Source organism: Etheostoma cragini, chromosome 1 (genome assembly GCF_013103735.1).
Source record: "Etheostoma cragini isolate CJK2018 chromosome 1, CSU_Ecrag_1.0, whole genome shotgun sequence".
Taxonomy (NCBI): Eukaryota; Metazoa; Chordata; class Actinopteri; order Perciformes; family Percidae; genus Etheostoma; species Etheostoma cragini.
This window is the reverse complement of record NC_048407.1, coordinates 15,964,368-15,992,313: the sequence shown is the minus strand read 5'-3', so window position 1 is coordinate 15,992,313 and position 27,946 is coordinate 15,964,368. Positions and strand designations below refer to the sequence as shown.

The 27,946-nt window shown below is 38.4% G+C and overlaps 1 protein-coding gene across 1 annotated transcript; it reads right to left on the bottom strand.

The window, feature by feature from the left end:
* Positions 1–2,369: 2,369 nt before the first annotated feature.
* Positions 2,370–27,830, bottom strand: cdh16 (cadherin 16, KSP-cadherin). The gene is made up of 18 exons (XM_034881973.1): positions 27,412–27,830; positions 26,864–26,914; positions 26,663–26,761; positions 25,000–25,134; positions 24,614–24,743; positions 23,181–23,339; positions 22,105–22,301; positions 18,158–18,283; positions 16,708–16,858; positions 15,610–15,822; positions 14,144–14,220; positions 11,554–11,745; positions 7,636–7,877; positions 7,414–7,544; positions 6,679–6,918; positions 3,886–4,002; positions 3,131–3,247; positions 2,370–2,883 (listed from the first exon to the last, which is right to left on the bottom strand). The coding sequence occupies exons 1-18, from the start codon at positions 27,577–27,579 to the stop codon at positions 2,783–2,785; spliced, it is 2,646 nt and encodes an 881-aa protein (XP_034737864.1). The 5' UTR covers positions 27,580–27,830; the 3' UTR covers positions 2,370–2,782.
* Between the last annotated feature and the right edge of the window lie 116 nt (positions 27,831–27,946).

The window sequence follows — 27,946 nt, the reverse complement described above, 5'->3', positions numbered from 1 at the left end:
CAGCTAAAGTGAAACTGCAAAATCTTAAAACAAGCTTAAAATAGACGAAGCTGGGGGAGGGGGGGTGGGGGGGGGTGGACTCAGAACAGAGGGAGAAGAGATTGGGAAAAACACTTGTCTGTGCTGGTTACTGAGCAATGGAAAACCGAACGGCCGCTTGGGGAAAACCGTCCACTGCTCCACTGTTCCACTGTCTCTGTCCCTAAGCGTCCGTCCACATGTGGTAAATTACCTTTACTTTCCCAAGCTACTCAAAGTAATTCTTGCCCCCATTTCTCTCCATGGCCTTGCACCCCAAGTTGGCCAGCTGAACCATCTCTATCCTTGAAGGATCTATTGGAACACATCAAGACTAGAGTTGGAGGCTCATTACCTCCTAAACGCAACGCTTGACCCCCATGTCACAAGCTAATCCTTTCCCCTCTGCTCTCTCGTCTCCCTTGGGTTCCTCTTCAGTGTGTACTTTTCTTTTACTTGGAGCTATGTTGCTTGGATTGGAACAGCTAGCCAAAGATATAAATAGCCTAATATAAATGGGCACTGGATGCATAGGCTATCAGCATTGTCTGTCTATTGAGTATGTCCAGATGAAGGAGGATCTAGTCTTTACACACATGTATTTACAATGGTGAATATGTAAAGGATGTTTATTTTTGCTCCCATGTTGCTGTGTTTTTTTTCTTTAGTTGCCTGCTGGAACAAAGATGGCAGCGAGCATCTGAAAATGTGCTTGTTTATTAGTTTATTCCACATTAACTTAATTACTAACTCTGACCTGGAAGATTCAAAAAAATAAAATACAGCACCTAACCTTCACACAAATGAGGCCTGCTCCTGAGCAGGTGTGTGCATCATCATCGTTTCCAATCTGTGATTCTTGACTCAATTTAAAATAAATGCTTTAATAATTGTTTATGCTGTGAGTGTAACCACATTTTTGGCTAGTCTATTACTGATACTACAATGCATTTTACATATGTGTAATATGTGTGTTATTCACAATGTGTACCTTAAATCCATATCCATGTTTTATAGGTGATGGGGACTGTCGTAACATTAATATGGCTGACACTAGATATTCAGTTCGGTAAAAAGCCATTTTTTTATGGAAGTCACGTTAACATGCGTCACAGTAGGAAAAGCACGGGTGCAGACAATAAAATGAGTGATGTCTGAGTTTGATTTATAGCTGCTTCCACTTCAGGTCCCTGGTATTGTGCATGCCAACTCACTGTCACACTGCCATAGCTTATTGGGACACTTGACACTTTAAAGATACACTCATTGATTTGGGGGCACTACAAGATAGTGGGAACTGCAAAAATGCTAACAGACTAATTGGACTGTTTTAGTTCTCATGCTAGAAATGTCATGTAGTCACAAACTTTATTATAGATCAGATCAGTTGGGGGGGTGGGTTGTCACTATGAGCAGGAGAACAAACATTTAAAATTACTTCACATTTTACAAAGAATATTGATTTGATAAACTTTAAACATAATTTCTATTCTAAAGCAAACCCGTTAACTTCAAATTCGTTATTCTTAATTTATCCTCAGACGTATGAGTGTTAAATATGATGTCTGTGAGAACATTTTTGTGACAGCAAGTATTTTCCCCTCACAGTAGAGTACGAACAATTATTCCAAATGAACTAAACGTTTGTCAGAGCAGGCTAATGGATGAGTATGTAGCGGCTATTTGTAAAGCTTTGTCTTTTGTGAATGAGAGGTGATTAGTGTGTTGGACACTGCTAGGTGAGTGTCATTTAGTGGACCTTCAAATGTTGAGCTATTCATAGCAACACTCTGGTCTCAATTTAGCTTTGCTTGCCTGTGAGGTCACCTGGTTCAGCATTTATAAAGAGGGACTGGAACGCTCTGCTAATACAATTACAAACAAAGGACAATTTCAGGCTTTTTTATTAGATTAGAAAAGTGTTTTGGTTTGTATTGTGGAAGCCAGTTGGTAGAAAAGAAAAGATTTAGATTGAATGAGACAAATCCATAGCTGCAGCTTTGAGAGGCTCAGATTTAAAGCACAGTTCATATACAGTTATACTATGAATAAAACAAAATAATCTACATGAAGATTTGAAGTGGAATAGAATTATGCAGTTATGGAGCTTGAAACATGTTTTCATTCTGAATGTATGTGTTAAATAAGATGAAATCACATCAAAGCATTTACAGGCATATTTCTCCTCATTTATAGTTTTACAACAATCTTTTCGTAAACATTTATCATAATCAGGAATCAAGGAGAAAGCATCATATTTCAGTGACCAGGGCAAGGATAGAGAACAAATGATTTAGATAATAAAGTTGAAATATTAAGATAAGACATTATAATAAATGTAAAAAAATTTAAACACAAAAAGTACTTTCTTATAATAAATTACAACTTTATTCTTGAAACATTTTGCAACTTTTCTCTATTAATATTATGCCTTTGTCCTCCAAATCTCTCAATTTCCAAACCTTGGCCCTAAACTGTTGTTCTGGTGAATTTTGAAACACATTCTACAGCCATAAAAAAATGTGCTAACTAAAACATAAGTCAACATCATTGCAGACACAATATGCACTTCACATACATTACACTTCTTGATTAATATCTTGACATTTTGTTTTCACGCCTGTGTGCATCTGAACTTTGATCCAATAACTGAATAAAGATTCATTTTTAGACATTCACTTTATGAATTCAGTGCCCTGAAAGCAACTTTGTTACATTGGTCCAGTTGGCAGTGAGCAGGACATCCAATTCAGTGTCATCATAATTAGATTGAAATATTCAGGGGAACTCTCTCCTGGCTAGTTTTGCTTGGCCGTTTGGGATTCTGGTATGACAGTCTGACAAACACAACAATGAGGATAGTTCCTGGAATTAAAAAACAAAAAAGCAATGTTCAACAACATGGCCATGTATTTTCTTATTTGTCTGTAAAATATAGTGAATAGGCACAGAGTATCACAAAGCCTTCAACACTCAAATGCAATCCAGTACAAATACCCTGCAGACAAACACTTGTTTTATAAAGCTTGTAATGGAGCTAATGATGCATTCTCAATTGCACGTGTTTACATGGTATAGTGGCATTAACAGTGTGTTCAGCCTCTCTGCTTACCTATGACTGCAAAGGTGCCAAGCAGAATCCCCACTGCAGACTGAATAGTTGGCATGCCCTGCAATTGCTTGGCAGCCATTTTGCAGTTCCCTCTGACGTTGCAGGGACACACTGTCACTAACAGAGGAGGAAAAAGGGAAACTAAAAACAAAAACAACTTACACAAGAGGCTAGTTTTGACTAAACAGGAAATAACAGCCATTGAAAGTTAAATCATGTTATGTTAAGGATTGATGTTTGATGCCAAGAATCTTCAAAACAATTTTAAGTCATTAACACAACCAAAAACACTTCCCAACTAAAAAGTAATGGAAGATGTATCTGAGATCTTAGAAAATAACTCATATAAACTCTGTACGGTTGACAGGTGATAGGTGTTAATTGTTTTCCTGCCCACACATATGACTATATTTGTTGTGTGTCATAAATGAAAACTGAATGTAGACAAAGGCTACACTTATTATTCCCTTAACCACATAGTTTATTCTGACCTATGCATTAGAAGTTCTGTGCTTTTCTGTGCTATGTATATATGTGTCAGCAGGCTGTATTGGGCACTGCAAGTCTTAAGAGAGCTGTGTACTCACAAGCCTGGAAAAATCATTTGTAAAGCTCCATTACATCATTATTAAACAAGAACAATCCGAGGACAAGCTAGCACACACAGGGGTTGATCTCTATTGATTGTTCCAACGCTCTGGTCCCATAACCTCCCTGTGATTGCTTTAGCTTATCAGCAGGAGAGTCGGCATTACCTGGCAAGTTTATGAAGGTGCTCCTGGGAGGAGAGCTGCTGTCAGAGATGGTGAAGGGCACAGTGTAGACCTCAGGGGCCAGGTAAGGGGTGTTTAAGGACAGGTTGGTGTGAGTATCTGAAGTACAAAACATATCAATTACACGTCAAAAATGTGCTGTTAATTACAAGTGTGTTAAAATGACACATGAGAAAAAAGATTAATAATAACATTATTTACAGGCTTTTTGAGCCTTTTAATTGGATAGGATAGCTGAAGACAGAAAAAGGGGGAGAGAGTGGGAGGACAACATGCAGCAAAGGGCGGCAAGTGAGATTCAAATCCTGGCCACTGCGCTAAGGACTGACCCTGAGTATATGGGCGCACGCTGTGCTTCCAGGCCGCCCCTTTTCACAATTTCATTACATTTACTTATCATCAAATCTCAGTGTGATAACTTGGCAGCACACTACACAAAAGGTCTAAATTCACACCTGCAGTTTGCATGGTACTTGTGCTTGTATTTAATGGATTGAGAAACACATGCACAATGGTATGAGCATTGTTTTCATAATGTCTTCTCATAAGAAGAAGAAAAACAACAATCCCTGTGCAGCAACAACTGAGTGCCAGTTTGGTTCATCACAGAATAGAAAAGTGAATTCTGGAAAGTGTTCAATTAAGCTTAAAGGTCCCATGACATTGTGCTCTTCAGATTCTTTCATATAGACCTTAGTTGTCCCTTAATACCATATCTGAAGTTTCTTTCTAAAAATTACGCCTTGGTGCAGAATTAAAGCCACTAGAGGCAGTCCCACAATGAGCTTTCCTTAGTATGTGCCATTTCTGAGTCTGTGGGGACCATAGGCTTTGGGAATGCACGTTAATGTTAAAAAAACTAAAATTTTCATTCCATAGGACCTTTAATGTTTTGTAACACGCTTTAGCAGTCACTGAAATAATGGTGCACATGTCAATGATGTATACATATATATGTATATAAATATATATATATATATATTTATATATATATATATACTGTATATATTTTAAAATTTCTTCTACAAGGAGCAAAAACACATGCATACAGCTGCATTACTACACAACACACCAAATGAGAAAGACTGATGGAGCTGTGTACGGTACAGTCTGGAGTGTGTGACTCTTTATCTAATCTCTGTAAATCAGTCTAAAACACACGCCTGGCTGCATGACGTAAAAGCCCCGTCCCGTAAAGAACTGTTTTATCAAGCTGTTTGAACCCTTATCGGAGGGTCTCAAACTCCACGCTCACACCTTCCCATCATTCCCCTTCATGTTCCATTTGCCAGTCAGGGAAACACAAGCTGTGCAGGCTGTTAATTTATCCTCTATATGAACTGTTTTGACTCAGATGTGATATTTTCCCAGTTTGGATCTGTGATCACCTTTCTGCCCACTAACTGTTTTGGATTTTGGATGATACCAACAACGATTATTCTCCTTACAATGCTATTAAATGCATTATATAAAGATTGGATGTGTCACATTTATCGCATTACTACTATGAACAGCTACTAAGAGTGGACGTAAGTCAAAATGATGAAAAAATGGTACATTTGAAAGTCTCTGAAAGACTTGAGATAAATGGCTATGACACACACACATGCACACACACGTGTTTGTTTTCATGAAAGGTTCTGTCAAGCAAACTGTGCAGCTCTACAGCAGACATTACAATGGTTTAAGTACACATTTTATTGGTACGGCCATTACTTGCTGTGACCAGGTGCAAAGCATTCTGGGAGAATCGTCTTTTAGCCTCCATTAGCTGTCAGGAACCATGCGATAACGCCAAACAAATTACACCGAAGATATAATTACAGCTTGACTCAATCAATACAAACAGGAACAGTGGAGTGAAAGAAAGGAGATTAAAAAAAAAAAGGGAAAATTAGGGAAGGGGTTGAGCTGTTTGAATGGCTAAAGCCATTATAAAAAAAATTATAATTAAATATTATAAAAAAAATATTATAATTATGACAGGCGTCATTGCGAGAAATAGTTTGCATTAAATGAGCCCAACACCAGCAGTTTGCAACAGCAAAAAAAGGATAATTATATTATAATTCATCTACCAGATAGGACTGACAAAATTATGCAGGAAGAAAATAGAACATGGCAATTTGCACATCTTCAGGACCAGAACACTCTGTTTCCTTGACGATTTTTCTTCACGGATGGCGTATGGCTTATTTGAATTAAAATAAGTCAAGTAACACAAAACATTTAGCACACTGTGGTGAACAGGCTGTATTTAAACATCAATTCATCAGTGATGTCACACTGCACAGCATGCTGGCTGGATGACATCAACATGTCTTCAATAAATCCTTACTCTACATTACTCAAAAGCTGAAGCAAGCGGATTCTTACCAAAGTGGACTTAGCGGTTTGCTTGGACAGGACTAGAAGACAAAAAGTTCACATATTCTGATTTGGGCTAACGGTCTTTCCAACAGTTACATCCATTTTGCTCTCTGGCTGGCTTTATGACCATGTTGGCAACAAGAACAAGACCAAAGCACTTATGAATAGGCTAATTGATAATTGAAATATCTGATCAAAAAACCCAAGTGATAATTGAAACACCTTGATTACAAACGTGTGCACTTTGATAATTGGCTACAAGTAATCTCAACTTGTTTAACCTACCAAACCAACGTAGAAAGTTACCTTAGGATGGCTTCTCCTAACAATGTGACCTTACTTGACTGTCTTTCACCATGAATCATAAACCACCAGGTAAAGTAAAGTAAGCTGTGTACACCTCACCATTAATAGGTGTTAGCTTCCAGTTCCGCCGGACTGTGGCATCACTGCGCAGGGAGAAGTTGAGTCGTCCACCGTGCTGTGGCCCATCACTGTCCCGTGAGGCCAGCACCAGAGCTTGGTCCTCCCATCGAGGCGTACACAGGTATTTCCAGGAATAGTCTCCAACCAGCACTGGGCTGTTGTCGTTCACATCCAGAATATGGACTGTCACCAGGGTGGACGCAGATAAGGAAGAGTTTCCTAAACACAAGATGAAGGTGATGCTGCAGCTTCATTGTCTAAATTCAATTGATTTTATTTTTCCTTCTTCACCTTGCCTAACCTTCTCTGCTGGTTGTTTTCTATTCTCTTGCACTCATACTGCTTTCTCTTGATCTCAATGCAACTCTGTATCTTCTTCTGCATCTGTATTCTTAAGATTCTCTGTCTCTGTATATGTGTGCATTAACTTACAGTATGTGTTACAGTATGTGTATGTATGGGCATGTGTAGCCAGTATTTTTCTGTCAATTGATAGGAGATTTGGAGTTGCATACCAATTATATCAATTGTCACATTTGAAGAATATATGTATAGAAATCCACAAACCAAATAAAACATGCATTATTGATATTTGTGAACGTTAAATAAAATGTGGATTAATTTATGATTCACTGAAAATGATTTATTAATTAAATAAATAGTGTGGTGTTTATAATATATGTGTGTACATATGTATACCCATAATGAACTTACGCCCATCCACTGCAATGACCTCCATGGTGTATGTGCTGTTCTCCTCTCGGTCCAAGGCCTGCACCGTCTTCAGTTCACCAGAATACTTTCCTATTGAAAAGTATTTCTTGGTGTCACCTTGAAGAGAATATCTGCACACAACAAAACACATACAACTCAGAAGAATTAGAACTGAGAAGGAAGATCATTATTCCTACAGCATTCATCAGTTCTTAGGCTCACCTGATTGGGTGAGAATCAGGGTCGTAACCTCGGATGGTGGCAATAACCCGCCCTGGTTCCTCACCCTCTCTGACAGTCACCTCATAATGGCTTTGAGACAAGATTGGACCTTCATTTACATCGTCAACATAGATGGAGACTGTTGCTGTAGATGCAGGTCCATATCGGCCACGGACCAGAGCCACTGGGTTCTGAGCACTGAGCACAAGGATGTACTCACTCTCACGCTCAAAATCCAAGACCTTTAACATACGTACACACACAAATTTACACACACATTTATAAACCCCAATTGCAGTGTGCCTTATCAAAGAATAGCTTCTGGTTAGTTACTCTGCTTTGTCTTTGGTAGAAGATAATTCCCAATGATAACTGTTGACAGTGAAATCTGCAGTAAACAGGACATAGTTGCAATTCAATGCATAAAACAAGTGGATTAGTGTAAATGTTGCTTTTTTTAAATTATTAATGTATGATGGAAGTAGTTGAATTTCTTCGCTTTGCTTTACATTTTATAGGCAATCTGTGTGTCAAACGCCCACACATTGAAGAAAAACAGCATGTTGTCTTTGCCAGAAGGAGAAGGACACAGAACAGTCCACTGTGTTCAGTCCCCTTATCTCACTTAAGAAAACTGGATTTCCTGGCAGACTTTTGCTGTATATTTAATATGAGCCAGACACAGGTCACAGGGAGATGAGACAATTACGAGAACTGCATGTGACAATGCAAGAAACCCCCCTACCCATACCCCTATATGAGCTTGATACATTTGATTAATTTTTATGAACATAGAACATATATGAAATTATGTTAAGGTTGCAGTGTATTCGTTACAGATTTTTGAGTGTGGAAGACTGTAAAATAATAATTAAACAGCTCTACCCATACATTTTAGCACTTTTACATGGCAACTATATTTGGGTCTAATCTTGAAGCAACATAGATTTCATGTGATAAGATTCCATTAACTACACTAAATTAGTAACTGTAACCCGTTGACTTTGTATGAAGTATTACAAATGTAGTTTCATAGCGGTGGTATGGAAAGATTAACTGCAGTTATAATAGTGTTTGTGGAATACTGTCATTGTCTTATTTGATCTTAATCTATAATGTATTGCTTTTTAAATGTAATCTTCGGAATCCTACAGCTTGTTTTTGCTGTCAGGTTTTACCCGTTAATGTGTTCTGTCTGCCCATGGAACGAGACGTTATTAAACCAGTGCTGGCTGACATTGTGCTGATCAGGCTTGAGTGCGTCTCTGTTGCCAGGGAGAAGAAACACAGACCTTGGCGGGTGCATGAGTACTGCCGTTGACTGGAAGTGACACATCAAACTACTCAGTGCACCAGAACATGTGCATGGACTCTATCTCAAGGCTATAGTCATCTAAACAACTATATTACTCAAAATCTTCACACGATGATACCACTTTAATTTATTCATCTTTTACGATGAATCAGGTATCAGTGAAACGTTGTTATTCTTTTTATAATAAAATAGAATAAAGTTATTTTTATTCCAACCCACGATAATGTTTCTGGCCAACTGATGAATGATACTCCTATATTCACTCGCCTTTTAGTTCTAAGGGAAATGCTTCACTGTGTTCACCAACTAGTCACAAACGGTATCTTTCTGCCATTTGGTGGTGAGCAGGTAGAGTACCGAGCAATAAGAGTGAACCAAAAAGAGTGCCCAGTCACCTCAGTTGGCAGAACGAGCGACCATATATAGTAACTTACTCCTCGACGCAGCGAGCCAGGGTTTGACTCCAAGCTGCGGCCCTATTCCCTTTGTTCTGTCAAAAATAAAGGCTGAAAAAAAAACCAAAATTTAATCTTTAAAAACAGTGAACCAAGACAGAAGAATTGCGGGCCAAAAACCAAAACAATGTACTGGAAGTGGCTTAGAAGCTCCATTAAGCTAATGGGAATTGCAGGTGGTCATTACCAGTGACCCCTTTCACATACAAGTAGCCATTTGATTCATTAATACTAATCATAGTCACTTTAAATAACTGCACTACAATTACATGAGCTTTTTCGGTCTATAAAAAGATCAGAGACCGCTGTTTGTGCCCTGTGTGAAACCAAAATTCAACGTTGACTGATTTTAACTGACGTACAGAACTAATACACATACTTATTTTAACACAATACACAATCTATTCCTAAAGCTAACCAAGTAGTTTTGTTGCCTAAACCTAACCCTACCCTGCACACTACAAAATGAAGCCAAAGGGGCACACGCCAAAGGGTCCTAACCAACCCTCTGTATGCGACAAGTTGGAAGTGAGAATGTCTTGGGTGGACAATTAGTCCCAGTTAAGAATACAAACTCAAGAAACTATTTTGTTTAAATGTTTCCTGACTTGTCTCCTCTCAAGACAAATCTAAACTAAATCACTTGTCTGAATAGAAATTATGCATATAACAAATCTTTTTGTCATAATACAAAAATGGTTGAAGTGATTCAAGTTAGAATTACCTACCATAAAAGTTACACTATTATTCCTGCTGAGATCATTCTCATGTGATTCAGTTTTCTTACATTACAAGATTTGCACTTAAAACTGTCAACTCACACATGTGATGGATACATATGTATTAAGGATTGACTTGCAGATAACTTTGAATGAATTCATTGAAGGTAAATACTACATTTACATAATTAATTGTTGAACTTTTACAAAAAGCTCTAAATGTCAAACAATGTTACATTCAATCTTTTCTCTAACAAAATGGTTTTATATTTGATGTTATGTCTAATGTTTCCTGTTCTCCTTGTCATTATTAGATTCCCCTCAAATCCCCTGGTTCGTTATAGATTTATATCAATTGGCAGCTTCTATCCTGTGCGGTAAACTGCCATTAGTGTGTGCTCACACAATCTAATTATTCACTTGGGCTGTGAACAGTGTGTAATTTCTAATAATGAAATGTGTCTGCCTTCTGGCTCTGACCTTATACTGTAACACGATGAATAAAAGGATTTGCTCAAGTGCATTTTAATCCCCGGGGGCTTTACTTGTGAAGGATTTAAGCTTTATATTTACTAAAATGAGCTAAAGGAACAACAGTATTCCTTGAAATATAGTAAGTTACAGTTATGTTTCACAAGGTCAATACAAGCTTTAGACACAGCTGCTGAAAGAGACGAGAATTGGAGCTGTGTAACATAATTTCTAAAAAACAGAAGTCCTCGTGTAAGTATCGGAAATAATACAAGATCCATTTTTAGCTTTTAGACATCTGCTTTATCTCAGCGGAGCATGTTCAGCTCACAGTTCAATCACATTCGTCACTCCCACAGAGAAGTAGCCTGGCCAACTTACAGAGAGCAGACCATTAAATTTAAAAACACACACACACACACACGTGTTCCTTCATGCATCCCTAAAACGTCCTGCTGGATTATACAGGGCAGGCGAAGGGTGATGAGCTCCAGGGACAGGAGAGATTATTGGGCAGAAAAATTCCATTGTCACATGGACTCTTTTTTTCTTTGAGGCGTGGCCAACTGAAGTATTGACATATTGGAATGTCCTTTTCCAACCTTTCTGCCAGTTGCTCAAATGTACACACGGTGATGTTAAAAAACCACGTTCTTGTTCAAAATGACCTGAGTTATATGTCACTGCTAATCCAACACTACTGAGTAAATTATCTCTTAGGAGTCCCCAAACTGATACAAACACAAGCCATCATGCCAAAAATTGTCCTTGACATCAATATTTGTGCACCAGAGAGAAAATGTAAGTTTGTACTCCCATACCCTAAACAGCATAAAGAAAACATTAAACATATCAGTTTCCTTTGGTCTTGAATCTCTAGCTGATTTTTGTGGTATTTAATCAATCAGGTGGTCAAATGTGTGTGTACAGAGGCTGCAGCATGGTTCGTGTTGTTTACCTTTGAAAGGATGAGTGAGACTTCATTGGTCTGCTTGTCTGTCAGTAAGGTAAAGACCTCCTCCTCATTCCCAGACTCTAAACGGTAATCCACCTTCCAGCTGTCTCCTCCTCGAACATCTGCATCCCCTGCCAGCACAGCTGTTACTGTGGTACCCACTGGAGCCTCCTCTGAAATGTGAAAGGGCCCATACTGATGGGAAAAAAAGGGAAATATATGATTACCCGAAACAAACCTCACATTGGAGAGACTCATCTCCATTATAATAAAATTGAATCTAATTAGCAATTTTCTGCACAGATTTCAGCTCACTTCATACCTCACTGACAAGAAACCTCTCAAGTAAAACCTCCCCAAGAAAAAGAAAAGAAATAATAGGAAAACCTAATGGAAAAAAATGGTGCATTTAAATATTACTCATTCTTATTATAAAACATGACTTTATTGTTCATCGCAGACCAGGGATACTGGATTTTGGCCACAATATCAATCCTGCTATGTTTAGAAAAGAATTGTGACATGTGAGTACATGTTAGCCACCTCCTGCCCTCCTGGTGTTAGCTAACCTTTATTCACACACCTCTGTGTGTTTAGACAGCTATTTAATCTACCACTCACGGATGTCCTCTGTGAAGCAGCCATCCCTCTGATCCGGCTGCCCCATCCGCAGAATCGCTGAACCCAGCCCTGTCACCACTTGCCTCCCACATCCCCCCCTATAGCACTGCCTTCACATGGAAAAAGCTGCACTTCTCAGGCGTGACCTGCTCAAGAGCATTTTCCACCTCTGTGTGTGTGTGTGTGCGTGTGTGTGTGTGTGTGTGTGTGTGTGAGTGTATGTGTATGTGTGTGTGTGTGTGTGTGAGTGTATGTGTGTGGAGCAATGCTGCAAGGACATAAAGAACACAACAGATGTATAACAATAAATATACATATATATATGTATGTACATACATATATAACCATATATACATATGTACCTTAATGCATTATTATTTATACATATATGTATATACTGTACATATATATACAGTATTGCATTGTTTTTTATCAAGGCTGTATTCATCAATACCGTCTCCTGTTGTAGGTCAGGATACGTATCTCTAAAAAAGATCTACAGCCAATAACACCTAAACATCTAAAGGCTGTTCCTTCTCAGCCCAGAATGTCTGCGCAGCCTTTCAGAGTTACTGCGGTTTGACAGAGTGAACCGCTCAAGACCGGTTCCCCATCATCACAGCATGCCGGCTCTCCTATGTAACGCCAAGCATTCATTACTTTTTCTCTTCTATTATGCGGCACGTGTAGGAGAAAAAGAGGACATTTTTTTGTAACTGCCTTTCTTTAAAACGCTTTTCTTTCACACAAGCAGATACGCCACAATGAGGGAAACCACTGTCACATTTCATGCTCGACCTGTATCTGCAGCATAAATGATCAACTGGATCACTACAAGATATAAAATAGATGGTGGCGTTAGTTGGCAAACATGTTTTGTTATTGCAAAAACATACATGAGGATGCCATATAATATTTAACTAACTGATTGCTTGATTAATGCAATTGCTTATGTTTTTTAGACAACTTAAAGTCGACAGAGAATCAGATAAGTGAGAGAGAGAGCGAGCGATTTAATTTTCATAAAAGCTTTGTTTTAAAAACTAAAAACACCAAACCAAAAAATCATGTTTCCTATCACAATAAATAGGGCCAAGAAACTATGCACCTAAAAAAATAGGTCATTTACACTACACTATCACTACCTAAATATTCTGTCAAATATTAAATCATCTTCTAAAATAGAACACAATGCATCTTTATAGCTCCAGAGAGAGATGGCGAATGACATAGACCCCAGCCAGAAGCAAACGCAAAAGCACCTTAACCCTTAGGCCACCAGGGGACCCCGCTATTGCTTATCTTAAACACCCAAGGCCATTTTGAGGGGAGTGGAGCAGACTCATGTAGGCTTCAACGATGGCTGTAAACAAGAAGTACATTATGCTGTTAGTGGTACAAGAAATTTCAATTTTTTTTTTCTTCAGTTTGTTTTTATTTACCAGAGTGAAAACATCACTACAGAGAAGCTTCTGTAGATTTTCTGCTTTTTTATTTATCTTTTTCCACTGTGAAAACCTGTCAGAATGGGAATCTATCGTAATTAACAAAAGCACACTCTGACCACAGCTGCTACTCTTCATGATTAAGGATAAAAACTATAACCTTTTACAGCCAACTTTCAAGCACATACTTTTTAATACTAATGGCACTGAGTCTCAGTGTGCAGTCATGACGTAGATTTGACAATAAACAAATGAGTGGAAAACAACTCTCAAAAGAAAGCTTCATCACATGAAACACAGTCCACTTTGAGCACAAAGAACTAAATAAAATTCCTCTAATAACATGGTGCTATCACAAAAATTCTGAGGGAACGAGATCTGTAACCTGCAGAGTGGGTTCACAGTCTGCAGTCCAATAGCCACTTATGATGACCTGTGATGTTTTTTTCAAGTATTGTTTACCATGTCCTGAGCAGTCTGTTGCATCAGAAGAATTTCTGTGTCTGTTTGAACATGTGCTCTTGTACCTCATGTTGGGAGAAGACTGGCGGGTTGTTGTTCTCATCCTGCACCGTCACAACCACAGTGCACGAACTGTTAAGACCTGCCAGGGACATCATCACAGCTTCTGTTAGTGACTCAGGGTCAGCGTATCGCACACATTAAATATGCTGAAGGAACAGCAAGTACCTCATCTTGCTTTCATCACAACCTGATGCATGAGTCATGCAGACAACATCAGCCATCACCCCAGAGGCGAGCATACAGTACATGCATCCCCCTGGGCGCTGTGGTGTCGACAAAGCTATGTTATCATGTTACTCCCTAGTACAGTACTTGTTTTATAGTTATTACTTCCTCTTAATTGGCACCTTAAACGTAATATCCATACACCAGCTTGCAGCCTGATTGCCTAGTATTTCTTCATAAAGACATTCATGGGACACTGTGATTGGCTATGTATTACATGCAATCACCAGTAAAATAACAGGGATGGTGATTGGAAAGCTGGCCCCATGTAGTCTATTTTAGAGATGCATATTGTTAACATTGGAATAGTTTATTTAGCTGAGCCACCAAAACTAAAGCACAGCTAACGAAGCTATAGCATACGTTCAGTCAGAAAGAGTATATTTTTGCAAGCTTAGTAAGGCCTTCTTTATTTCTCACTCATCTGCTTTCAATCCTCACAAACACAGTCACTTATTATTTCTTGCAGTCCTTTCAAATTACCTTAACAGCTGGTCTCATCAGTTCTCATCTATCCGAAAGTTCAGCAATACACCTGCTTTGTGAGCCTAATATCCTGCTGCTGCCTCTGTTTAAATATGATTATCTGTCCGCCGTTAGTACATTCAGGCGCACATTTATGGCTGTTATGCTCTTCAAATCTGTTCTCCTCTCTGTTGTTGTCAGCTGTGATTTCAGTGCAAATTATCATAACTGCCAATGCGCCTCTCCACTTGCCCGTCAACTCCAATCTTGGCAGATTCTTCAGCTCCATCAGCTCCATCAGAATTATCAGCCACCACCAGGGGCTGGAATCCATGGGGGAATTTATCTTGCTGCTGCTCAGCGCAGACACCCCTTAGTGACAAATCTCCCTGTAGAGTCTAAGCATCAAACACTTTCTACCAAGACTTATATCACATATCATCTGTTATAAGAACCTGTCTCTCCTGATTAAACTGTTTCTTGCTACAGCATGTCTTTACTTGTTTACAATATACACACAATGAAAGGCAGCAGCAGAAAAAAGTAGGTATAATTACGTTTCCAACCTTTTTTGTTTGTATACAAAAAGATACCTGAATCTCTAATATTCTATTCCTACTAAGTTCCTACTAAAGTAACAAGACACACCAGTAGATCTAATTAAAGAATAAAATCATAGTGTGAGTAATCATATCTTTTGTGAGACTTAGTGAGGTTGCATAAGGGAAAAATCACAACAGGGAGGAAAGCTGTAATTTGCATCAACAAAAAAAATCACCTTTGGCATCCTCAGCAGTGATGGTAAGGGTGTATTGAGGTGCTGTGCCCTCCATACTGTCTGCTTGGACTGAGATGACACCTGAGTCACGGTCCACTCGGAAGAGGGCACGAGGGCTCTCTGGAATTTGTCCAACTAAGCGGTAGAAGATCCGCACGTTGTCCGTCTTGGGATCGTCGTTATCCGCTGCCTGCACTGTCAGGATTTCTGTCCCTGGGGAAACACACCAGTAAAAAACAATAAAAACAGGCCCTCTAAAATGAGAGAATCTAACCAATTCAGAGCCATGACAACAATTTTAAATGAACTGCTAAACACTTTAATCAGGTTTTCAGAGTTTTTATAATACGACCTAAAATGTTTTTCTCTTTGCAATAACTTACAGTCACAAAGCCCACTGAATAGGACTAAGGAGGCGGAAGGATATAACAATAGCTTTGTCATTTATTGATTACTCAGTAATTCCATTTGTAGATTGACAGATTGTCCAGTCTAATTCCTTTTCCCAGAATTAAGCAATTTGAGAAATCAACAAAAAGCTTTTATGCCTGGACCTGATATGTCACACCGAGGGGTTTTTATGAGTGAGGGTGCATTCCCTCCATGTCCTGGCAAAAATCCCAATCTGCTTTCACAAAAAGGTATCTGGCACTCTCAACTCTTTCATCACTGCAACGTCCCTTCCAGCCAGTGTTTCCTTTATGTTGTCGTGAAACAAGATTCCCATCATAGAGCAAATGTGACCAAGGATTATTAAGACGTCTCGTTGAGGTCTGTTGTTTCATGATAATCACTAATTTCACCAGTAATTAGAAATAAAAAAGCTATTCAGACTTCAGTATTTTAAGTTTTTTTATAATGTATATAAGTATTTTTACTAAGAAACATTGTAAATATTGACGTGTTAATTTTGCTTTGACACCTTAGTTATGCAAAATATAAATATCCTTCTGTAAACTGTCAGGGCAGTTTTGGTACCGTATTTTCTAACACAACTTGGAGAAGCAAAAGAGAGATTCATATAAACACATATTTCACAAAAGAATTTCAAATTGTCAGTGAGACTGTTAAAATATTTAAAAAGCTACCAGGAGTTACCTCGAGCAGCCAGTTCCTTAACCACAGTGTGGTACTGTGCCTCTGGAAAGGTGGGTCTGTTATCATTGGCGTCGCCCACCATCACCCTCAACTCCACAGGCTTGGCAATCTCTCTGCCATCTGGACGCTCAACCACAATGCTGATCTGAAACTGACATGGCAAAAAAAGAGAAACACAATATTTGTATCACTGAGTATCAAAGAAACAGAGACATATTTGGTCAACTGGTGTGGTATCTTTACATTGTGACCTCTATAAATCCTGCACATCCTATTTTATGGCTTTTAAACTCATATATGTATTACAGTAAGTTATGAAAACGTAGACTGGTTGACTGTGACCCAATTCACGGTGCTCCCCTGCCCACTGCATGATGGGATAGGATCCTATAATAAGGATGAACTGGTAAACAGAAAAGATGGATGGAAGCGAGAAACAAGGCGTCTCTACATTCATCATTCTGCACTTCTGACAGGTGGGGCCGAGAAGCTTCCTTTAATATATGAAATCAACACCATCACCCATTAAGGATACAGACCTAATGATGCAGCTGTATTCAGACAAGAGACGTTTAGCATTTAGTGGCTCATTAACAAGTCCACGGCTTATCAATCATTTTAAGAGTGATGGTGCAACTACAACCTTTCCATCACTAGGAGGAAGTGAAATAGCATAAGCTAATGTCTTCTGCACCTTTCCATTCAATGGTCACTGCAAAAGACAGCTAATGTAATATGCATGTGTTGCCATCACATCAACTGATGTAGATCCGCATCTCTGTGTCGTTTTCATTATTGCTTGGATATAATGTACAGCAAGCCATTCAAAGATCTCAGGAGCTTAAGTTGTATGTAAAACTTAGAGCAAAATGCAAACAAATAATGCATTTTAATTTGTAATCCTGACACAAATAATTATCATTTACTTAGCCTTAAGTGTAGAAGATTTTGAAAGTAGCTTTTTCCTTTATAGTTCTTGTCATAAGACAATAAGAATTGTTTTGCCAAAGGCAGAATATGTTCGAGGAACATAGCTGTGCTTTTCAGGTTTTGAGCAAATTATTTTGAAAATAAACTGTGTTCAGCTTTGTTGCAATTATGTGTACCAGGGCCCCTTTAATTAAATCAGAATCAGAATCGTGATTATTAAGTTTGTGCCATCGAAACTTGTCACTTCGTATTATATAGTAAAGCATGTCTTGTGAAAGACAGAAAATAATGAGCAAGCTTTATATTAAGATTATAGGCCAACCACACTCACTTATTCTCACATGTGAAACAAACACAATAAACTGAGTTCAAGCATACTGTACAAATACATCTGCTTCTGTCTGTCTTAAAGGAACAGTGTAGCATTTACAGCCCTATTGTTCAGATGCTTAAACAAAAATCTTAAACTGACTGATTTATTATTAGGTGCTGAAGATGTTCAGCTTGCAGTTATACATACCTGGTCTTGTGTCTCTCTGTCCAGAGGGGCGTTGAGATAAATGACTCCTTCTCTGCTGATGGTGAAAAGCATCTCTGGAAACTCCCCCTCCAAACTGTACTCAGCCTGACTTCCACTCCATTTGACCTACATAAACACACACACAACAAAAAGTTTTCTAAATACAATATTTAAATACATAAAGATGTACAACATGTTAACGTCATATTCGTCCATTTATTTTACCATAAAAATGTTGCATAACATGCTTTTTATCTTGGTGCAAGAGGAAATGTATCATGTAGAATAAACCATGGGTCGGCATGACGTATAAGCAAAAAGCTAAGCTACATTTGTGTACATGATAAGGAGCCAGGCAAATGCACTGACAATGATGTGGAAAAGAGAGCACAGCCAAAACTAACTATGCAGGCTGGAGGGGATTTTCCACTCTGCTTTACAGCCCTTGACAGAGGGCTGTGCAGTGGGGCTGAAAAGGCCCTAGTAGTCATCAAACAGCACCCAAGAAGGAGAGAAGCCCAGCCGCAGTACAGCTGATGCACACCAAGGGCACGTGTATCACCTCAACTCACTGTCACACACTCCTCCCTTGTTTTGGAGATGGCTGCCCAAACACTATGCTTCTGTATACACAAAGCTGCTTCACACAGCTGGCTGCCTCTCAGTGTTATGGTGTGTTTTTTAGACCTCAGAACTTAGAAGAGATATGTTTAATGAGCTGATTAATGATCACCGCTCTATATATAAGTTCTGTACAAAAACATGTATGAAGTCATCTGTTTTGCCTCCGTCAGTATTTGAGTCTGCAGAGCACGTTCTGTCTCCCCCGATTGCTTGGGTTTGAGCTGCGTCAAGTAGTACCCTGGGACTGTGTACGTGCTTTGCTCCAAGACACTGTGGACTGGAGAGTTATCAGCTGCTGAATTACAGTAACGAATCCTGCATTAAACACAAAATCAGAAAATACTAAAAACATCACAGCTGGTGCAATGTGTCGCTTCATTAATTAGTTTGCAACGGTTTGCTAATTGTTGTCTTTTTTAGAGTAAAAGTGCAAAATATTCGGTAGCCGCAGCTTCTCATGTGTGAGGATTTTGTGTCTTTCTTTAACATTATAATATTACACTAAATTTATCTTGGTTTGGGAGTGTCAATTGAATAGAACAAGAAATTTAAATATGCCACCTTGTACTCAAACATTTTAAAAATTACGAGGAGCATTTTATTAAAAAATAAGACTATAGATTAAGTAAAAATAATAATAAGTAGATTACAAGGACAATAATCAGTGGCTGTAGCTCTATAAAATAAACATATGATATGAAATTCAAACTGACATGGTAAATATTGGATAGCTTCGAGAGAGCAGAGGCATTTATTTTGCTTGTAAAATCACCAGAATCAAAATCTACAAATAACAGTTGATTTTGACTTTAACAGGTGACTGATAAAACTACAGTGTGTATTTAGCTCGAAGGCAGCACAACAGTATTTGAGAGACAGAAACAAAGGAAGAGTTGTCTTTGGGTTTGAAACATTACACCTGCAAAAAAAACTTTTGGGCCACTTGGGGGAAGCTTAAACAAGTTGTAAACAAAACATAATATCACATCATCAAGTAAAGAAAGCTTATGTACTTACATACAAATCCAGCAAATACGGCGCAACATTAGCATTCATTTTTAACATTACATTTTGGACAGAGCGGCTTTAATGTGTGTGTTATTCAAACCAACATGAGATCTCCTCTGATGACTAATGTTAGCTAAAGCACCACACATATTGTATTGTAATTCTGAACACTGATTATGGGGCCATGACAAAGGTCCAGTTGGGCTCAAACTTATGCATCAAATAATCAGATTTCATTTGATTCTGAAAACTTAATTCATTTGCAGTTGAGGGCCTTGACTCATTCATTCACAGGCTCTGAGGCCCCTCTTCCACTCCAAATTCTCAATAGATTGCATTACCAAGTTCAAGTAGTTCTACTGATCACATTACACAATCAAAGTTTGAGGCAGGCAATCAGAAACATGCAATACATAAAAGATTGAAATTAACCTCCCATGCCCCAATGATGCAAAAGTCCTGACGACAAATGACTGGATTTTAAAATTACAGCCAGAGCTTTTTTTGATCTAATTGCAGAATCAGTCAAACTGATCACATTTGCAATATCAACTTAGTTTTATATCTGCGTTTTACACAGAGAAAGATGATGGCATAAATGCATGAAAGCAGCAAACAGATTTTAGCATCTGTGCATAGGAAAAAGACAACATTTGTTACAGGGAGTGAACATGACTGCTCCATTTATCTGAGACAGTAGTGGAGGTGAGATCCATAGAGTGGGCCCTTGAACATGACTATCTTTGTATGTGTCATAACAACGGTTAGTCCCACCGCCTACTGAGCACAGCAGCACAATCACTCAGCATGGGCAAAATGAGGCTTCCCCCAAGTAAAGATCCACGATAAAGTAACCCAGTTTTGTGTGATTTAGATTCTGTAAGTAACGAATGGTTTATAGGTCGACATTTTAGTGATGGAGGTAAAGAGGCTTCATTTCTCACTCTCTTAACCCATTTTGTATTAGAAACTAAACTACACAAAGGGAATCCGCTCAGTGAAATATTTTCACGTATCGTCATTTACATGAAGAGGCGCAAATGCTATCTGTTGATATTAATACTATGAAAATGAATTATCCTTTCAAAGTCCCCAAGCTGTGAAAATATTTTATTGTAGATCTAAACTGGCCTTTGAAAACTAGGGAGAAAAAAAAAATCAAATGTGCCTACACTTGTGAATCCACACGTTTTAAGTGGGTGGAAAGGGCTGTTAGAACAGGAGAGACAAGGCTGAGGGCGAGTGTGGGGGAGGTGGGAGAAGACAGGAGGAGGGGGAGGTAATCTGATGTACCTACTGGCCACAGGGACTCTGAGAACCTGAACAATGCATTTCATTCAACTCTACAAGCCTCTTTGTTTCCACAGTTCTCAGTAGTGAATAAATTAAGTCTATTTTTCCCCATGCAGGAGAACATTTTTTAAATTTCCTCATAAAGAGTAATTGCCACTGCTAGCTAATTTTTTTGGCATATGTTACAAAATCTCTGAGGGCTTTTGAGTTATTTATAGAAATGTAATATGTATGTAACGTCAAAACATCAATAAGGTTAGACAAGACCACAGACAAATACATTGATATGTTAGATGAACGTAAGGGAAACCTTTAAACAAAATTTACATTACATTACATTATATTACTGCAGTTATGTAGATAAAATATCACTTAAATTATTGATTGTTATCAAAACAGCTGCTGAATTATTTTCTGTTGATGGATCAGGGTTACATAACAGGTTTTTCAGATTTTAAGTAGACATGAATGCCAAAAACAAATACTAATGAGTCTGTTGAGTTGGTCCAGGATTTATCTTTAGATTACACGACATTCTTAAATATTTATACTGAGCTGTAAAATATGTTTATAATAACAACCAGTATGTGAAGTCTATTTTGGAGTGGATTTTTCATAATACCCCTTAGAGTGGTGGTGGTTGTGGGTGGGTGGGTGGAAGAGTGAGTGATTATGGGAGTTAAAGTGACTCAGTCAAGAGGTAGCCTGAATGGATCCGTGGTATTTGAACAGCATTAATAATTCAGTATCTGGTCACTTAGGAGGAGCCGAGAGACACTAAAAACAGCAACTGGCAATATGATGCCACTTTACTCGCTCCAGGCTATTGACAGAGTTTGTTTTATTGTAATACAATATAACACCTGGAACTGCATAAACAATACAGTCAGCACATAGCCCTAAGTTGTTTGCAGGATAAAATCAAATAAGTAAAAGTGATTTTAATGTGGATGGGTAAAAACACTTTACGTGCTAAAGTGGTGGATTTGTGTTTCAGAGTAGACAGATGTTTACTGCCTTACCTGTGAGATGGGGATGGGGTAGGGGCCAGGGAGGTTCTCCTGAAGTCGTACAGGGTCGGGAGATGCCCAGGTGTTTCCAGTCACCTCGACAGTAACGATGCCGGTGGTGAAGAAAGCGTTCGCCTTACCAGCCATGTCCTTCACCATCACTGAGAGCTTATAGCGGCCGCACATCTCTGGGTCCAGAGTAGAGGATCCTGGTGGTCACAGTGGGATAGATGACACAAGACCACCATATTTCAAAATGTTTCTTTCAGATTTATTTGTTGAATTAACCTCTTTTAACAAGACATCTACAGTATTCTGAAGTGTTTGATTTCACAACACTGTGCGTAAGTATATAAGGAATCAAATGAAATTCTAAGAGACATTGTATTATGTGATGTTTTCTGAAAACACACAACTATAATATACTTGTTCCCCTTATGTATTGAGACATTATACACAATGCATGCTAAATTTCCATGTCCATGAGTACTCTATTCATCACTGAATTTCCTGCTAAAATGGAAAATAGAAACTGGACTACCCACTGTGAAGTAATCAGACCATCATCTACAACTGGTCTGAAAGTATTTAATCCAGGATGTCACTGCTAAAGCTCTGTGGAAATGAACAACAGCAGTGTGGGGGGAAGGAGTGTGTGTGTGTGTGTGTGTGTATGTGTGTGTGTGTGTGTGTGTGTGTGTGTGTGTGTGTGTGTGTGAGTGTGTGCCTGAAATAAGAATTAATGGCCAACACACATCACTTTTGCACACACATCTTAATAGATTGTTTGTATTTTATTTCATATAAAGCATGTAGTAAGTCTGAATGTCAAGTAACTTGAACCCTACTACAATTACTGATATTTTTTCTATGTTCTTTGGTGTTTACAAGATGTATCAGTGTACCTTTATCTTTTTCATAAATTCAAGCTATTTCAAGGCCGATATCAATAACGATATATTGGCTGATATTCACTATCGTTTAACAAAAACATCAATAAACTCAATTTATTATTAGAAACCTTACCTATGAGGACAAAGTGTCTCACTAACTCAATGCTTTCCCTACAGTCCCTAGTTTAAACCGACCTTCCTCCGTGAGGGAAACCTCTCCGGTGATGGAGCCGATGAAGAACATTTGGCTGGAGGGAATCCTGGGTGTCTGTTCCATGAGGCTGAACCGCAGCTCAGCGTGGGCAGTGTTGCGGTCATCACGATCCAGTGCCTCCACCTGCATGAACGGGATCCCTGAGAGACACAGGTGGTGCAGGGTCAAAAATATGACCGTCTTTATAAAGGACATCTCTCTCCACCACAACGCATGGATCCTTTCCAATCAGGATGCACAAAACCGATGACATACAAGCATTTGAAGTATGTGATTGGTTTTGTAAATAGGCAAAAGTATACCGGTACCCAAGATAAAAGATGACATAGCTACAAAATGCAAGATTTCTACATACAGCATGATGCAATAATATATTCAGCCATTATTTAATGGTTTAAGAGCTGGTATTATGAAGTGACCCTACAGGTGCATGTACCCTCATATTTCTTTTGAGTAATAAGAAGCACAAAAAAATGATAAAAATGAGACAGTACAGTAGATTAGTATTAAAAATTGATCTGCAAGTCAGATGATATATTTTTTTAATTGAATGAGTTTTTTTTTGTTGGGGGTCATGTAGCCCAAGTTTTTGTGTTATATTGACAATTGTTATGTTGTCCATGATATCCGAGAACAGAGGAAATAAAATAAAATAAATGTGTGGTATTGTATGTGAACCGGTGTGATTGCTGTGCAATAATCCACATTTTTGTTAAAGTCATCCACCTGTGTCTGCCAGGGGCTAAAAATCCAGATAAACTAGGCTGAGCCTACGAGGATTTCTCTCTTGCAAGTCATTAACCTTATGTCACAGCAAAGGGAAACCTGAAAACAAACCAAAAGGCTGTCATCAACAGCTCAATCCCCTAGATTCCCACTCAAATTCCAATAGTTCACTTTTTGAATTTCACTCAAGTCTGAAGCTTTGACCGTGGCTTTGAGTTCAGTTTGGAATGAAATCCAGCTCCCTGTAAGGCATAGTTCATGATTACAGTTCACCATAACATTGACAGCTGTGACCAAAATCCAGTTTGAGGTACCTACCTACCGGAATTCAAAAATCCAAAGCAGTCAAGCTAAAATAATTGCCCCTTGACAAACTACCCAGAAAACTCATCAGCTAAAAAACTAAATACACTTTAATAGTCCCACACATTAATCAAGGAAAACATGTTGCCATTCAGGCTGGTCTTTTATAGTGTAATCCAAATTGTGAACAAGTATGCCACATCATAGAGTCTATTAACACAGGGGTTAAGGGTAGTTTTCAGTTTCCAGGAATACCTTAGGCATGTTCTAAATTGTTTTGAAAAAAACTGAATGAGTTTTTGTATTCCATGTAGGACTGACAAACACAACCCAGACTACAAAAGGCTTTGCAAAATGGTGACCTCAGTGCTAAAGGTTCTCGTACCTTTGAGAAGCCCGAGCTGCACGCTGCCTCGCATGCTCTCCTCTATAAAAGTGGGCACATTGTCGTTCTTGTCGATGACGCACACTTCAATAGTAAAGCTCTGACGGTGCTCTGATGTTTTGAAGGACACCTACATTTCAGAAACACACACACGCACACATACAGTAGGTATCTTTGAAAAATGCACTATGGTGTTGACATGCAGCTTTCCCATGAGAATCGAATGATGTAAAAGGTGATTCATTCTTCATACAATATTGAACAGAGGACACAAACCTCACATGATAAACACGTAAGTTCGGATTTATGACAACTATTCACTATTTAAGACATGTTAGGAAAATTGTTCAATCACTAGTATGATATGACATGATATGATATGCTACCTGCAGAGAGTAAGACGGCCGCTTCTCTCTGTCCAGTGGTTTCAGAGCGTAGAGAAACTGAGCGTCGACTCCAAATATCCCCTCATCATCCCCTGCTACCACCAGATCGCTGTAATTACCTGGCAGGCTATGGAGCTTTACAGAACAAAAAACAACAAAAAAACAACAACAAAAAAACGTTAGTTTGTGTTCCCGTTTAAAAGAAAATCATATGCTCAAACTGGAGCAGCGAGGGGTTACCGAAGCCATCAGTGATTTAATTTTATGCATTTATTGTATTTGAACCTCACGTCCAATTGAACCTTCAGAAAAAATTACAGCATGTCAATAAAACATGTGTCACATTTTACTTTAATGATGCCTATTTTGTGGTCATGTTCTGAGAGGTGAAATGTTTAAGAGAGACAAGATACAGCCCCCATACTAACTGCAGCTGATATTTCTTACTGTCAATAAATCCTGTGAAAAGATCAAAACCAACCCCAAATTAATTAAAGTATCCAATATAGTGATACGCAAGCATTGCAGTCACAGCCTGTGCTCCGAGGCCTTTATCAAAAAGCATTCATTTTAGTTTTTTTGAGGAATTTGTTGAAAATACAAAAATATAGACTAACGCCTACTTCAACCCTAGCAAAAATATCTCAGGATCCAAATGTCTGGTGGTGTGATGGGGCTGGTCATTCACAGAAGCTGACAAGATGATTAACACAGAGCTTTCGTTCTTTATAAGGTTTGCTTAGATTGATCATTCGAGAAGTTAAAATAGGGCAACCGACAACCATAGCCCTCTCTGATGAACACAACATAATGAATAACTTTTACATTGATCTAATCAAAAGCCATCATGTCCTTTTCATTTACAACTCAAAGTAGGCTTATTTTCCAACTCCCCCATTCTGGCCATTAACATGCTATTTGAAGAATGTTAATGACAATCTGTCCCACGCAAAGATTAAAATTATTGCTGATTCATACAATATGTTAAATATTTGACGTCACAACACAACCAATCAGATTGCCAGATACTCATGCTGCTGCACAATCCAGAGGATGTCTGAGTGACATGTATGAATAAAACACCCTGCCTGCCACACTGCACGCTGGAACGAATGCAGAGGCTGGGTCATTGTGAACGCTCCAATTTTAGTCTAGTGATGACGATAGCATGTTCTTTCTTTTTTAACCTTCAATGCAGATAGGAGAGAATAAAAAAAAACCAACACAGTTCTGGTTTACTATACCTTTTTTTCTGCCTATTCAATCCTGGTCTATTCAACACTGTTCTCACAAATAAAAGATGAACAGGCTTTAAAAGCTTTAGAGCTTTCCAACAGTTTTTAATCCTCGTTTGCCATGTAGGCTTAGAGTAACTGTTAGTCTCGCTTTTCCAGACTTAGTGTACCTCCACAGTGCTGCCGAGGAGGCAGGTCTGGCAAAGAGAACTGTCAACCTGCATCTCAAATTACTATATTCATGAATATGGCATGTGGGTATAACAATGCTTTTGCTGATTTTCCACCTGCTTTGACCACCAACTATATTTGAAAAAATGGTTAAGATTGAAAGATTGAGAACTACACATCTAATTTCTTGTCAGAAGCCTGCGAGCACAAGAGAAAACCCTTTTTTAGGCAAATTCAAGTAAATTGAGATGCCTTACCTTGGCCAGATACCATGGAAAAATACCATCGTAGTTCTCAGGGACACCAATTTTAACATTTGCCCAAGAGCATGGTGCAAATGTGTAAAGTGTCATGAACTGCAAAACAAGATTTTAAGTGTGTCTTAGTGACACTGTTCATGCAGTCTTGTAAATGAACAAAGTATTACAGTTCAGAGTAATTTCAGATAAACATCTTACTATGAGAGTTGTGATGAGCATTGTCGTAGCTCCCCTGTCAGCCATGAGTCCCTGTAAATGTGGCATATTCACAGAGTTTCAAATCAAAGGTCCTCAGCCCAACTATCAACACAATTTCTTTATTGTTAATGATTCACCACAATAGTTCATAGATTTTACAGTTTTTGCATGTCCGGCAACCTGCATTTAAATACATTACAACGTACAACACAGTTTAAAGCAACATCTTAGCCTCCACTATTACAAGTAGCACAGAAGACCAATAAAGCCACGTTTGATTTGAAAGTAAAACATGTGTTAAATATATTTTAGATACAGGATGCAGCTGTTTTTTTGCCAATACCAAATCACAGGTTACAGTGCAGTGTACAAGTAACATTCATGCCTTATATACTTACTGTGTCCAATTCAAGTCTCTGAAGTACAACAACAAACTCTGGATGTACTGTAGCTCAACAACAGCAGTGATAAAAGTAGATAAAAAATCTGTTAAGTAGCAAACATATTTAATTATCTGCCTATTTTAAACAAAAGGCGTTGTTTCTTACCTTCTCCAAGTGAGTGTGTTCCCTCTGAGAGGTGTGAGAGGAGTTTAAATTGGGTGGAAAAACTGCATACTTGTACTCCTTTGGTAGATTAATGGTTAACACCTTGAGATAAACATGCTTAATTTCCTTGTTTCCTTCCTGTAAAACCAATGGCCAGTGAGGTTCCATTCCACTGACCACATGAATATTTATGAGAATGTAAATCGCCTAAAGAGCATCTCCTTCTTCTTTCCCTTTGCATTCTGCTAAACACTTTGCTTTAGGAATAATGACAGAGATTTTATGTTTTGATTTTATATTTTATTGAAAAAGGAAATCAACGTAAACAAAGCATTTCCAAATAATGTCAAAATTCACAAGACTTACATAACTTATTGCTTGACTTATACATTCAAAACCTGAATTCAATGTTATGGGTACAACATAGAAAAACAGAGGTCTCCTCATTTCTTTGACTTGGCCGAAGCACGAACCTGCGTACCACGTTTCAAGTAAATATGACTCCAGATGACCAAGTATTGTGATCCTTTACCAT